The sequence below is a fragment of the Suncus etruscus genome, chromosome 10, assembly GCF_024139225.1.
Source record: "Suncus etruscus isolate mSunEtr1 chromosome 10, mSunEtr1.pri.cur, whole genome shotgun sequence".
NCBI classification, from domain to species: domain Eukaryota; kingdom Metazoa; phylum Chordata; class Mammalia; order Eulipotyphla; family Soricidae; genus Suncus; species Suncus etruscus.
Window position 1 is genome coordinate 73,089,735 of NC_064857.1, and position 12,599 is coordinate 73,102,333.

Sequence of the window (12,599 nt, forward strand, 5' to 3'; positions counted from 1 at the left end):
TGTCTTCTGCAACATTGGCTGATTAGAAAGCCATGGCAGATAATTTCTGATGGTAATTTTTTTTGAATTGATCAATTTGTAATCTTGTTTCAAAGCTTTCCAAAGCTGCCTACTCAGCAGAAACTCTAACATCGTGATTACTGCTGATTGAACCACATGTTGTCGGGTAGATTGCCTGATTACTCAGCTGGAATGGCTATGTGAAGGTTCTGTATTTGCATATGTGGGAAAATGGGGGAGATGATAGGGAAAAGTTTGGAAGGTTCTAATGCTAAGAATTGTCTTCCCCTGCCCCAAGATTTAAAAAGTTTTATTTATTGTTTGGGGGGGTTATTTTTGGGTCACACCTGGTGGCGCTCAGGTTATTCCTGGCTGTGTACTCAGAAATTGATTCTGGTAGGCTCAGGACCATATGGGATGCCGGGAATTGAGCCAGGTCTGTCCTGGGTTGGACATGGGCAAGGCAACGTCCTACTGCTGTGCTTTCCCTCCGGCCCTGAGATTTAAAAGTTTTAAATTTACTTTTTTCTTTTGGTGGTGGGTGGGCCATACCCGATGACATTCAGGGCTTACTCCTGGCTATATGCTTAGAAATCACTCCGGCTTGGGAGACCACATGGGATACTGGGATTAATCCCAGGTCCATCCTGGGTCAGCTGCATGTAAGCCAAATGCCCTACTGTTGTGCTATCTCTCTGGACCCTTTACTTTTTTATTGTGATAATAGAAAATTGTAAATTACATATTATAGTTCACATTTGTGAATCCTGTTGTAAGAGGTATAACATGGTAGGTTTTTTGTTGTTGTTTTTGTTTTTTTGGTCACACCTGGAGGTGCTCGGGTTACTTCTGGCTCTGCACTCAGAAATTGCTCCTGGCAAGTTTGGGGGACCATATGGGATTACAGGGATCGAACTGGGGTTCATCCGGGGTTGGCGTGTGTAAGGCAAACGCCCTACCGCTGTGCTATTTGCTCTGGCCCACTTTCCAAAGAAACCGTTTGTTTTGTTTTGTTTTGTTGTTTTGTTTATTTTAGTTTTGGGGCCACACCCGGTGATTCTCAGGTTACTCCTGGCTATGCGCTCAGAAATCGCTTCTGGCTTGGGGGGCCAAATGGGATGACGGGGGATTGAACTGTGGTTCGTCCTAGGCTAGCACAGTCAAGGCAGACACCTTACCACTTGTGCCATTGCTCCAGCCCCCAAACCCATTTGTTTTTAATTTATAAGATTTAGAAAAAATGGGGCTGGAGTGATAGCACAGCAGTAGGGTGTTTGCCTTGCATGCAGCTGACCTAGGGCAGACCGTGTTTCAGATCCCGGCATCCATATAATACCCTGAGCCAGCCAGGAGTAACCCCTGAGCACTGCCAGGTGTGACCCAAAAGCCAAAAAAAAAAAAAAGAAGATTTAGAGAAGACTTTGCTTTTTTTTTAAGCTATGTACTGATACCTCTTCATAGTAACTTGAATATACAAGATGACATATTTGCTTTATTATTTTTCTACATATTTTGCAGAACATTTAAAGTATACATACTTGATTATTAGCTAATTTTCATTCATTTTTGTTTGGTTTTGGGTCACAACCAGCAGTGCTCAGGGCTGACTGGCTTTGCCTCAGAGAACAATTCTGTTTTCTTTTCTTTTTTGGGGGGGGGGGACACACACACGCCCATTTGATGCTCAGGGGTTACTCCTGGCTAAGCGCTCAGAAATTGCCCCTGGCTTGGGAGGACCATATAGGACGCTGGGGGATCGTCCTTGGCTAGCGCTTGCAAGGCAGTCACCTTACCTCTAGCGCCACCTCACCTGCTCCAGAGAACAGTTCTGGTGTTGCTCAAGGGATCCCATATGGGATGTGTTGGCTGCTATACCTACTATATTGGCTCTCTGGCCCCTCATTAATCAGTCTTAGCAATATTTTGTGGTTAGAGCAGGATTGAAAGATACCTGTTACAGTGTACTTGGAATGTTTTTTATTGTTTCCTTTTTGTTTGTTTTGTTTTTTTAGGCCACACTTGGTGATGCTCAGGGTTACTTCCTGGCTCATTACTCAGGAATTGCCCCCTGGCAGTGCTCGGGAGACTATATGGAATGCCAGGGATTGAACCAGGGTCAGCCACATGCAAGGCAAACCCCTACCCACGGTACTATCACTCTGGCCTGTACTTGGAGTTATTTTTGGAGTGTAAAGACTTCTGGCCTTCATGCATGGCAAGCAGACATGTGGTCCAATCTTTCAGTCCTATTGCAATGTATTTGCTGTGGCCAGAAACTGTTCCTATAAGAGTATATATTCCCGTTTTCAAGACTGATCATTGCTTACTTAAAGATGCACTGGGAAGATGGGAGCTTATTCTTCCAGTGCATCTTTATTTTATACTTATTTGATAGTTTGTGTATAAATATATTGAGTTTTTCTGCCCTTGCTTTAATGGTTTTTATGCTTTTTACCCTTTTTCCTTCCCTCTGGTGATAACCAGGGGCTACATGCTTGTTGCTATGTTCTCAGCACACTCAGTGTCCCTGTGGTGGTGGACTCCTGTTGTTCTTGTTCACTGTTTGGTACTTTTGTCCTAGCAACAGTGTTTTGTATCAACTCGTGAAAGCTATGGGTTGTGTACACATTGATGGTGTAAATTAGTCTTTCTTATCTGGTCCCCAGGATATTTCAGAGTCACAGGTGAAAATAACATACATGTGGGGGTCAAGGCATGCATCTAGAGGGCCAGTCGAACAGTGTGGCCATAGAAAGGAAACAAGGTTAGAAGGGGATCATGGGGGCCGGGCGGTGGCGCTAGAGGGTAGGTGCCTGCCTTGCCTGCGCTAGCTTGGACGGACTGTGGTTCGATCCCTTGGTGTCCAATATGGTCCCCCAAGCCAGGAGTAACCCCTAGTGTCACCGGGTGTGGCCCCCCCCCAAAAAAGAAGGGGATCATGGTCAGAAAAAGTGAGTAGTGCCAGAAATGCCACTGTAAAGTCATGTGTCTGTGTTTGTAGCTGATAGTTCCAGTTAAAGTATTTAAAAATAGGCAAAAATGCGAGTTCTCAGGGAGGTAAGGGTAATACAGTTTTATCCCTTATGAATAAGCCTGCTTTTCTATAAGTAAGTTTAATTAGAACTACTTTATGTTTTCACTTCCTGCTTTTTTTGTTTTTATCTTTAGGCCATACTTGGCAGTGCTCGGTGGTTACTCCTGGCTCTGCACTCAGGAATTATTCCTGGTGGGCTTAGGAGACCATATGGGGTACTGGGAATTGAACTCTAGTCAGTTGCATGCAAAGCAAATGCTCTACCCACTGTATTATCACTCTGGACTCTAACTCCATAGTTCTGATATTTAATTTTAATAGAAATGTAAAGTAAATAAAAGTTGCTTATTCATTCATAATTTACAGTAAACAAGTTGTTCTTTTAATTTATAATTCATAATGCCATCTACCTTGTCAATTTTAGGGAACAGCTGCCACCAACAATATATCAGCCACACCTACGTTTTTGTTTTTTCGGAACAAAGTGAGAATCGATCAGTATCAAGGAGCAGATGCTGTGGGATTAGAAGAAAAAATCAAACAGCATTTAGAAAATGATCCTGGTAGCAACGAGGATGCAGATATTCCGAAAGGCTATGTATGTGGACGTAAAGAACCCAGTCGTGTCATTATTGGGTTAATTCATTATGTTACTTTGATTATTTGAAAAACTTTCAGAGTTACAGATATCACACTTTAGCTTATTGTTATATTTGACTATGCATATATATTTTAACTGTAAGCTTTTATGATGAGTTGGTGTTACTGAATTTACTTTCTGAACTTTTTGTTAGTTTTGGGGCCACACCAGGGATGCTCAGGTGTTATTCCTGACTCTGTGCTCAAGAATTACTCCTGGCATTGCTGGGCAGGGGAACCATATGAGATGCTGGGGATCAAACCAAGGTTGGCTATGTACAAGACAAATGCCTTACGTTGAACTATCTTTCTTGCTCCACTCTTGAACTATTTTAAAAGCTATTTAATTTTGTTTTGGGGGGGGGCACACCCGTCAGTTCTCAGGGTCTACTCTTGGCTCTGCACTCAGATATTTCTCCTGGCAGGAGAAACTTACGGCAGGGATCTCAAACTCAATTTACCTGGGGGCCGCAGGAGGCAAAGTCAGGGTGATACTTGAGTGCAAAGTCAGTAGTAAGCCTTGAACATTGGGGGTGTGTATGTGACCCAAGCAACTAAAACAAAACAAAATAAAAATAGATTCCTCTAGAGCAGGGCCACAAAATGTACAAAGGGCCGTTGTGGCCGCGAGTTTGAGACCCCTGCCTTATGGGATGCTGAGGATCAAAGCTGGGTCAGCTGTGTGTAAGGCAGTCATTTTATCCACTGTTGTAGCTCTCTGGCTCCAGCTATTTGAATTTTTAAGAATTCTTGCAGTGCTGGGCCAGAGTGATAGCACAGTGGTAGGGCATTTACCTTGCACACGGCAGATCCAGGAAGAACCTTGGTTCGATCCCCTGCAGCCCATATGGTCCCCCAAGCGAGGAGCGATTTCTGAGTGCATAGCCAGGAGTAACCCCTGAGCATCACTGGTGTGACCCAAAACAACAACAACAAAAAAGAATTCTTGCAGTGCTGGGGCTTGATATCAGAGACTCACATGTGCAAAACAAGTGCTTTATCCCTGAGCTACATCTCTGTTTCACTGTTTTATTTTAATTTAATTTAAATTTTTATTATTCTATTTTTTATTTAATTTTTGGCTTTTGGGCCACTCCTGGTGGTGTTCAGGGTTATTCCAGGCTTCATTCTTTACAGTGTTCAGGGAACCAAATGGGATGCCAGGGATCTAATCCGGGTCAGTCACTTGCAAGGCAAACAAAAACAACCCTCCCTACTGTACTATTGGTCTGACCTCCCACTGTTTTTATTCTTTTTTTTTTGTTTTTTTTTGGTTTTTTTTTTTTGCCACACCCGGCAGTTGCCAGGGGTTACTCCTGGTTCTATGCTCAGAAATCCCTCTTGGCAGGCACGGGGACCATATTGGATGCTGGGATTCAAACCACCGTTGGTCCTGGGTCTTACTAGGCTTACTAGGCAAACTGCTGTGCTGTCTCTATTTTATTCTTACCGTATTTTCCGGCATATAAGATGACCCCCTAATTTTATAGTTAAAACATAGGTTTAGGCCTATATTTGCTGTATAAGACAGAATGTTCCTGTGCTGCAACTGTATCTTCCACAGAGAGCCAATCACAACAAGCAAAGGTCCAAAGGTTATACTGTAATAGAGGTCCTTTCTGACTCTGGCCAATCTGAGCAGGCTTTTTACAGTGTAGATTCGGGTACAGAACACTGTATAATTTGCATGCATAAAAAACCTGCTTGGATTGGCTGAGTTAGAGAGGTGGTCCAAGTAGCCTGGCAGTGATTGGTGCAGGATCGACTTGGAAAATTTGTTTTGTGACAATATTCAGACAATTTTCGCTTAGCAGCATATTGAAACATTTTTCGGGATATACTCGGCGTAGACCCCCGATTTTCGGTTGACTTTTTTTTTTGTTTCAAAAGTCGTCTTATACGCTGGAAAATACAGTATTTGTTTTTCTTTGCCCAGAGGCCACATTTTACAGTGCTCACGGCTGCTCCTGGTACGTTGCTCAGACTGTTCAGGATCCAGCCTGGGGTTCTCATCTGCAGAGTATGCAGTTTGTCCCTTTGAACCATCTCTTCATCCACTTAATACTTGTTTTTGAGCTTCTGTTTTATACTTTTGTTTTATGTTTGGGCCACACCTGGCTCTGCTCAGGGACCATATGGGGCGCTGGGGCTCCAAACTCTGGTTGGCTGCATCCAAGGCAAATATCCTACCTTTGTACCCCTCTACTTTATTTTTTCCCAAGTAGTGAAGAAATGTGCATCGGTAGCATAACTTGCATATTTTGGCTTTATTTTGGTTTTGGTTTGATTTTGGGGCCATACCTGGTAGATTCCTGACTCTGTTCAGGTAGCACACCTGGTGATGTTCAGGCCAGGTATGTGGTATCACGGATTGAATGTGAGTTAATAATTATTTGACATAATCATTTTCTTCCGGTCTCAGAATATATGCCTGTGCAGTTTTTTTTTTTTTGGTTCTTGGGCCACACCTGGTGACTCTCGGTTACTCCTGGCTATGCGCTCAAAAATTGTCCCTGGCTTGGGGGATTGAACTGTTAGCGCATGTAAGGCGCCTGCACCACTGCTCCAATCCCTGCCTGTTCAATTTTTATCTTCTGAATAAAAAAAAAAACAGTAAAAATTTAATGATAGAAATGTTCATTTGCAACTGATTATCTGTACTTGACAAATCGTTCTTGTTGAGTAGATAAAATACATACTTTTCTAAAAGGAGAGTTTGCCAGGCCAGGGAGATAGCTCAGAGAGTTGGAGTAGATGCTTTGCTCACTGAAGACCTGGGTTCAGTTCCAGTGCTGCCTGGGCTGCACCTAGTAAGGCTTTGGGAGCCAGGTGCTGAGGTTGAACTCTGGGCTTCACACTTGCTAATCATGGCTCTATAGTTTGAACTCTCTCACCGACCCCAGTTATATATTTTTTTCTTTTTCACTTTAACCCAGTTATTTTAAAAGAGATGATAGCTTTTGTTTTTCATTTTATTTAGTTTCAACTTTGGTGTTTATGGGGATATCTGTGCTACACACAATAGTGTGCAAGAGCTCTCGATGATGAGAGGGCTGTCTATGGTGGCAGCGGATTCAGCCAGGGTTGTGGTTCCTGCAGCCACATGCACGGCAGATAACATCCCTCCTGTACTATGAATCTGCCCCAGTACAATTTATTTTTTCAGCCACACTTGGTGACGATCAGGGGTTACTCCTGGCTATGTGCTCAGAAATCACTCCTGGCTTGGGGGACCATATGGGACTCCGGGGGATTGAACTGTGGTTTGTCCTAGGCTAGTGCATGCAAGGCACGGATTGCAGCACTGCTCCGCCCCCTTCCCCCAGTAGAATTTTTTTATCTTTAATGGGGCTGGAGAGATAGCATGGAGGTAGTGAGTTTGCCTTGCATGCAGAAGGACGGTGGTTCAAATCCCGGCATCCCATATGGTCCCTTGAGCCTACCAGGAGCGATTTCTGAGCGTAGAGCCAGGAGTAACCCCAGAGTGCTGCCGGGTGTGACCCAAAAACCAAAAATAAATAAATAATGTTCTAATTAAAAAATGTCATATGTAGGGGCCGGAGAGATAGCATGGAGGTAGGGTGTTTGCCTTGCATGCAGAAGGACAGTGGTTTGAATCCGGCATCCCATATGGTCCCCCGAGCCTGCCAGGAATGATTTCTGAGCGTAGAGCCAGGAGTAACTCCTGAGCGCTACCAGGTGTGACACAAAAATCAAAAAAAAAAAAAAAAAAAGTCATGTGTAGAGAGAGCGACATATTTAAGTTCTATAGAGGTTTTCTTTTACTGAATTTAATGCTTTATTTAAAGAATACTTTAAAAATTTTTTTCAGATGGATTTAATGCCTTTTATTAACAAAGCTGGTTGTGAGTGTCTTAATGAAAGTGATGAGCATGGATTTGACAACTGTTTACGAAAAGACTCAAGCTTCTTGGAATCCGATTGTGATGAACAGGTAGCTAAATGCTTACATGATGACTTGTAAAGATCTTGTAAATATTGTTTACTTTTTTTTTCCCCTTTCCTTCTCTCCCCCTGTCTACTTTTGTTCTATGGAATTACTTCTGTCTCATGGCTTGGTGTTTCTCCTTGCCAGGTCACCACTTGGCTCTCATTTCTCTGTCCCAGCAGGCCTGCCTTTCTCTCTTTACGAGTTGCCAGAGTCTCTGAACTTGGGTTTGGTCTCTTTGAGTTGAGCCTTCGCCACTCTTCAATCCTTTTGTTCTTGACCTATTGCTTCCTTGCTTTTTACCCATCCAGAGGAGTTTGTCTCTAGGAAGTCGAGATGAATTGAATGAACTTTCCCCTAGCAGTTAGTCCTCACTCCCAGATGAAACCTGTGTGACACTCCTGCATTGCCTTTACAGAGGAAATCATTTGCTCTACCTTGATCAAGCTTTTTTTTCATCATAATTACTTCCTTAATTTTTTTTCTTTTTCTTTTTTTTTTCTGCCACCTTTGGGCAGTACTTATTCCTGACAGGTTGGGGGTGGTGGGGAAGGTGGGGGACCACATGGTATACTGGGAATTGAACCCACGTCAGCCATATGCAAGGCAAGCACTCTATCCATTGGATTCATTCTCTAGCTTCAGAACTTACTTTTCTAAAATACAAATTTGCTCTTGTTTCTCTTTGTTAATAGAAGTAACTTTCTTCACAGCTGAGATCACGGATTTGATCTTTTCAGGATCATTTCATTTTTACCTTATTTGCATCCCTAAAGACATCATGCCTAAAGAAAACTTTGGATTGATAGATCTAGTATAAAAAAGTACTTCTAGGGGCCGGAGAGATATATATTTCAGTTTATTTATGTGGCCTTCTAAAACTGTTCCAAGTTGAGGATGGAGGTTTGGTGTTATGTAGCTGGAAGAGTCCTAGTCAGGAGTTCTAACCTTCTAGAATGTTAAGATTTTTCAAATAGCATTTTGTTTTGTTTCTGGGCAATACCTCATGATGCTCAGGGATTACTTCTCACTGTATTCAGATCAATCCTGACAGTACTTGGGAATTATCTGGGGTGCCAGAGATTGAACCCTGGTGGCCCCTTGTAAGGGAAGAACCCTACCTGTTGTACTATCTCTCTAGTCTAGCCCCACAAGTGTACTCTTAATTACTTTTAATTTACTGATTATCCATATTACATTGATTTTATTCATTATTTAGCTTTTTTTTTTTTTTTTTTGTTTTTGTTTTTGTTTTTGGGCCACACCCGGTGACGCTCAGGGGTTACTCCTGGCTATGAGCTCAGAAGTTGCTCCTGGCTTGGGGGACCATATGGGACGCCAGGGGATCGAACTGTGGTCCGTCCAAGGCTAGCGCAGGCAAGGCAGGCACCTTACCTCTTGCGCCACCGCCCGGCCCCCATTATTTAGCTTTTAATTATCTTTTGCTGTTGTAAATATTGAAGGAGTTCAAGAAACTTACTAAAAATAAAATTTATTGCTTTCTTTACAGCTACTTATCACTGTGGCATTCAATCAACCTGTTAAGCTTTATTCAATGAAATTTCAGGGACCAGATAATGGTGAGTAATCATCAGGTTTAACTTTATACTCTGTAGACCTGTTAGCATTAACTTTGATTTGGGGGTCTGGGAGTTGGGTGTTGGGATTAGGACCATGCAATGTGAGGGGCAAACTTAGGGTTTCTGCCGTAAAGCTTGCACTCCAGACTTCTTTGAGCCACTTCTGGTCAGAGATATATTTACCCCTCCTCCTATAACGGGTTAAACAAAGAGATTATCTGCCCTTGATTTCAAAAGGCTTCACCTTTTGTACACATATTATTACAGTTAGTCTTGGCATTCTTTTTTTGGGGGGAGTTGGGGCCAGCAGATCTGGACTTACTCTTGGCTCTTGCTCAGAAATCATGCTTGGTAGGCTCTGGAAAGCAAATGTGATGCTGGGGATCGTACCTGATCATGTGCAAGGCAAATATCCTACTGCTGTGCTATCACTCTGGTCCCTGGCATTCTCTTTATTAAATAATCATTATTTTTTAAACTTTTCCATCCCTCTCATTTTGTGTTTCTGTTGTTTATTGATTGGAGGAGAGATTGGTGACATAGGTTTTGTCTTTCTGTTGTCTTATTTTATTGGTTGGGGGATTTCATTGATACATTTTTTTGTCAAACTAAACTTTTGTTTTTGGGCCATACCTGGCAGCGGTGTTCAGGAGTCACTCCTGACTCTGTGCTCAGAAATCGCTTCTGGCAGGCTCAGGGAACCATATGGGATGCGGGGAATCTAACCTGGATCTGTCCTGGGTCAGCTGCTTACAAGGCAAGTGCCCAACTGCTGTGCTCTCTCTCCAGCCCCTAAACTAAACTTTTGTGTATTATTTTTTCACTGGTGAAATTATACCTTTATTCTAAACATACTGTTTGTAAACACAAATGCTGTATGAGGTGGGGCACCAGTCTTATATGCTCTACACTCTGAATTTGATCCTGTGCCCCCAGAGCACTGCCATGTGTGGCCCTGGTGGCTCCCATGACCTCTATGCCCAAGCAGCACCACTCTACCACTGTTAACAAAAGCTGATATAGAAATGTGTTTTTAAGTAATGTGAATATTTTTTTTTGTTGTTGTTTGGGCCACCCCCTGCGGTGCTTAGGGGATATACTCCTGAATCTGCACTCAGGCGTCATTTCTACGCTGAGAGTATGTGGGGTGGGGGTGGGTGGGCATATAGGATGCCAGGGATCGAACCCTGGTTGGCCATGTATAAGGTAAACACCTTAATTGCTGTGCTATCGAGCTGGTCCCTGTAATGTAAGTTTCTTTTCTTCTTCTTCTTTTTTTTTTTTTTTTGGTTTTTGGGCCACACCCGGTGACGCTCAGGGGTTACTCCTGGTTATGCGCTCAGAAGTCGCTCCTGGCTTGGGGGACCATATGGGACACCGGGGGATCGAACCGCAGTCCATCCAAGGCTAGCACAGGCAAGGCAGGCACCTTACCTCCTGCGCCACTGCCCGGCTCCTCTTTTCTTCTTCTTTTCTCTTTTTTTTTTTTGGCTTTTGGCTTTTGGATTTTTGGGTCACACCCAGCAGCACTCAGGGTTATTTCTAGCTCTATGCTCAGAAATCGCTCCTGGCAGGCTCGGGGGACCATATGGGATGCCGGGATTCAAACCACCATTCTTCTGTTCTTCTGCATGCAAGGCAAATGCCTTACCTCCATGCTCTCAGGCCCCACTTTCTTTTTTTTTTTTTTTTTTTTTTTTGGTTTTTGGTTTTTGGGCCACATCTGACAGTGCTCAGGACTTACTCCTGGCTGTCTGCTCAGAACTAGCTCCTGGCAGGTACAGGGGACCATATGGGACACCGGGATTCGAACCAACCACCTTAGGTCCTGGATCTGCTGCTTGCAAGGCAAACACTGCTGTGCTATCTCTTCGGGCCCTCTTTTTTTTTTTTTTTTTTTTTTAAATGTGAGTTTTTTAAGTACTCTATACCAGTTTCAAAATGTAGGTTTTTGGTTGTACCCTGAAGTTAAAAGGACTAAGACAGTCTATAAATGCATTACCACTGAGCACATCCTGCACACCAAGATGCAGTCATACCTTTTATAGCATTTTCTTCTACCTAAAAACTGTCAGTGAAAATCATTTCCTCTTAAATAATGTTATTCCTTCTTAATAACAAATTGCATCCATTGTTGGCCACTGCACCCATCAGCTTAAAAGTTTTTCTTTTTAGGGTGCTGGCAGTAATGTTTGGTTGGTGCTCAGGGGCTTGCTATTCCTGGCTCTGCACTTAAGAATCACTCTTGGCAAAGCTCAGGGGATCATCTGGGATGCAGAGGATTGAACTGTGGTCAGCTGCATGCAAGACAAGGTTCCTCGACCTTTTTTTTTTTTTTTTTTTTGGTTTTTGGGTTACACCTGGCAGCGCTCAGGGGTTACTCCTGGCTCTATACTCAGAAATCACTCCTGGCAGGCTCGAGGGACCATGTGGGCTGCCAGAATTCGAACCACTGTCCTTCCGCATGCAAGGCAAATGCCCTACCCTGCATGCTATCTCTCCAGCCCCAACCTATTGTACTTTTGATCCAGCCCTGTAGTGTTTCTTTTTTGGTGTGTGTGTAGGCTGTTTTTTGTTATTGTTGTTTTTGGGCCACACCTGGTGATGTTCCGGGGTTACTCCTGGCTATGTGCTCAGAAATTGCTCCTGGCTTGGGAGACCATATGGAACACCAGGGGATCGAACTGTGGTCCATTGTAGGTTAGCCACGTGCAAGGCACGCTTGCACCACCACTCTGGCCCAAAACTTGTGTGTGTGTGTGTGTGTGTGTGTTAGTGTTTCGTTTACAAAACTGTTAGCCTTCATTTTCTTTCAGACTCAAATGCCATATTTTTTTGTATCACTTATTTACCAGAGTGTCTGTGGTTGAGGGCAGAAGTGCTTTATATGTGTGTGTGTGAATTCATATGTATGTGTATATTTAGTCTACTATTGTTGGTGCTTGCATAGTGCTAGCAGCTGGTAAATGTACTAAATATACTATTAGAAGACTAAATGAAATATTACCATCAATAAAATATAATAGTCCTACCTATTAAAATATACTGTTGAAAAAAATGACCGAAATTCTGAAACTTTCATGATTCCAGAGTGAGATTTATAATAAACTGTATTTTCCAGTGTATAGATGACTTTTTAACCCATAAAAACTTCTTAAAAGTCGGGGTAACTTATATGCCAGTATATGGCATCCTGAAACTTACTCGAGCTTCAGGGACAAGTGATCTGCCCCCCTCTTAGCGCCACATCCCATTCCAGCTGCCAGGTGTCATCACTCAGTCCTCTGCTTGTCCTGATTCATCTTTCAGGGCCCACAGAGGAGCTGAGTTACTGAGCATTCCATCCCATCCAGTTGCCAGGTGTCATTGCTGGTATGTAGCTTTCCAGTGCTCAGGC

At 43.1% G+C, this 12,599-nt stretch overlaps 1 protein-coding gene across 1 annotated transcript in view; it reads left to right on the top strand.

Annotated features, from left to right (window-relative positions):
• Positions 1–12,599, top strand: part of TXNL1 (thioredoxin like 1) — a 38,345-nt gene that overhangs the window by 12,575 nt on the left and 13,171 nt on the right. Inside the window, exons 3-5 of the mRNA XM_049782169.1 lie at positions 3,459–3,632; positions 7,506–7,628; positions 9,133–9,202. Of these exons, the coding sequence (XP_049638126.1) occupies positions 3,459–3,632; positions 7,506–7,628; positions 9,133–9,202 (367 nt within the window). The remainder of the gene's footprint in view (positions 1–3,458; positions 3,633–7,505; positions 7,629–9,132; positions 9,203–12,599) is intronic.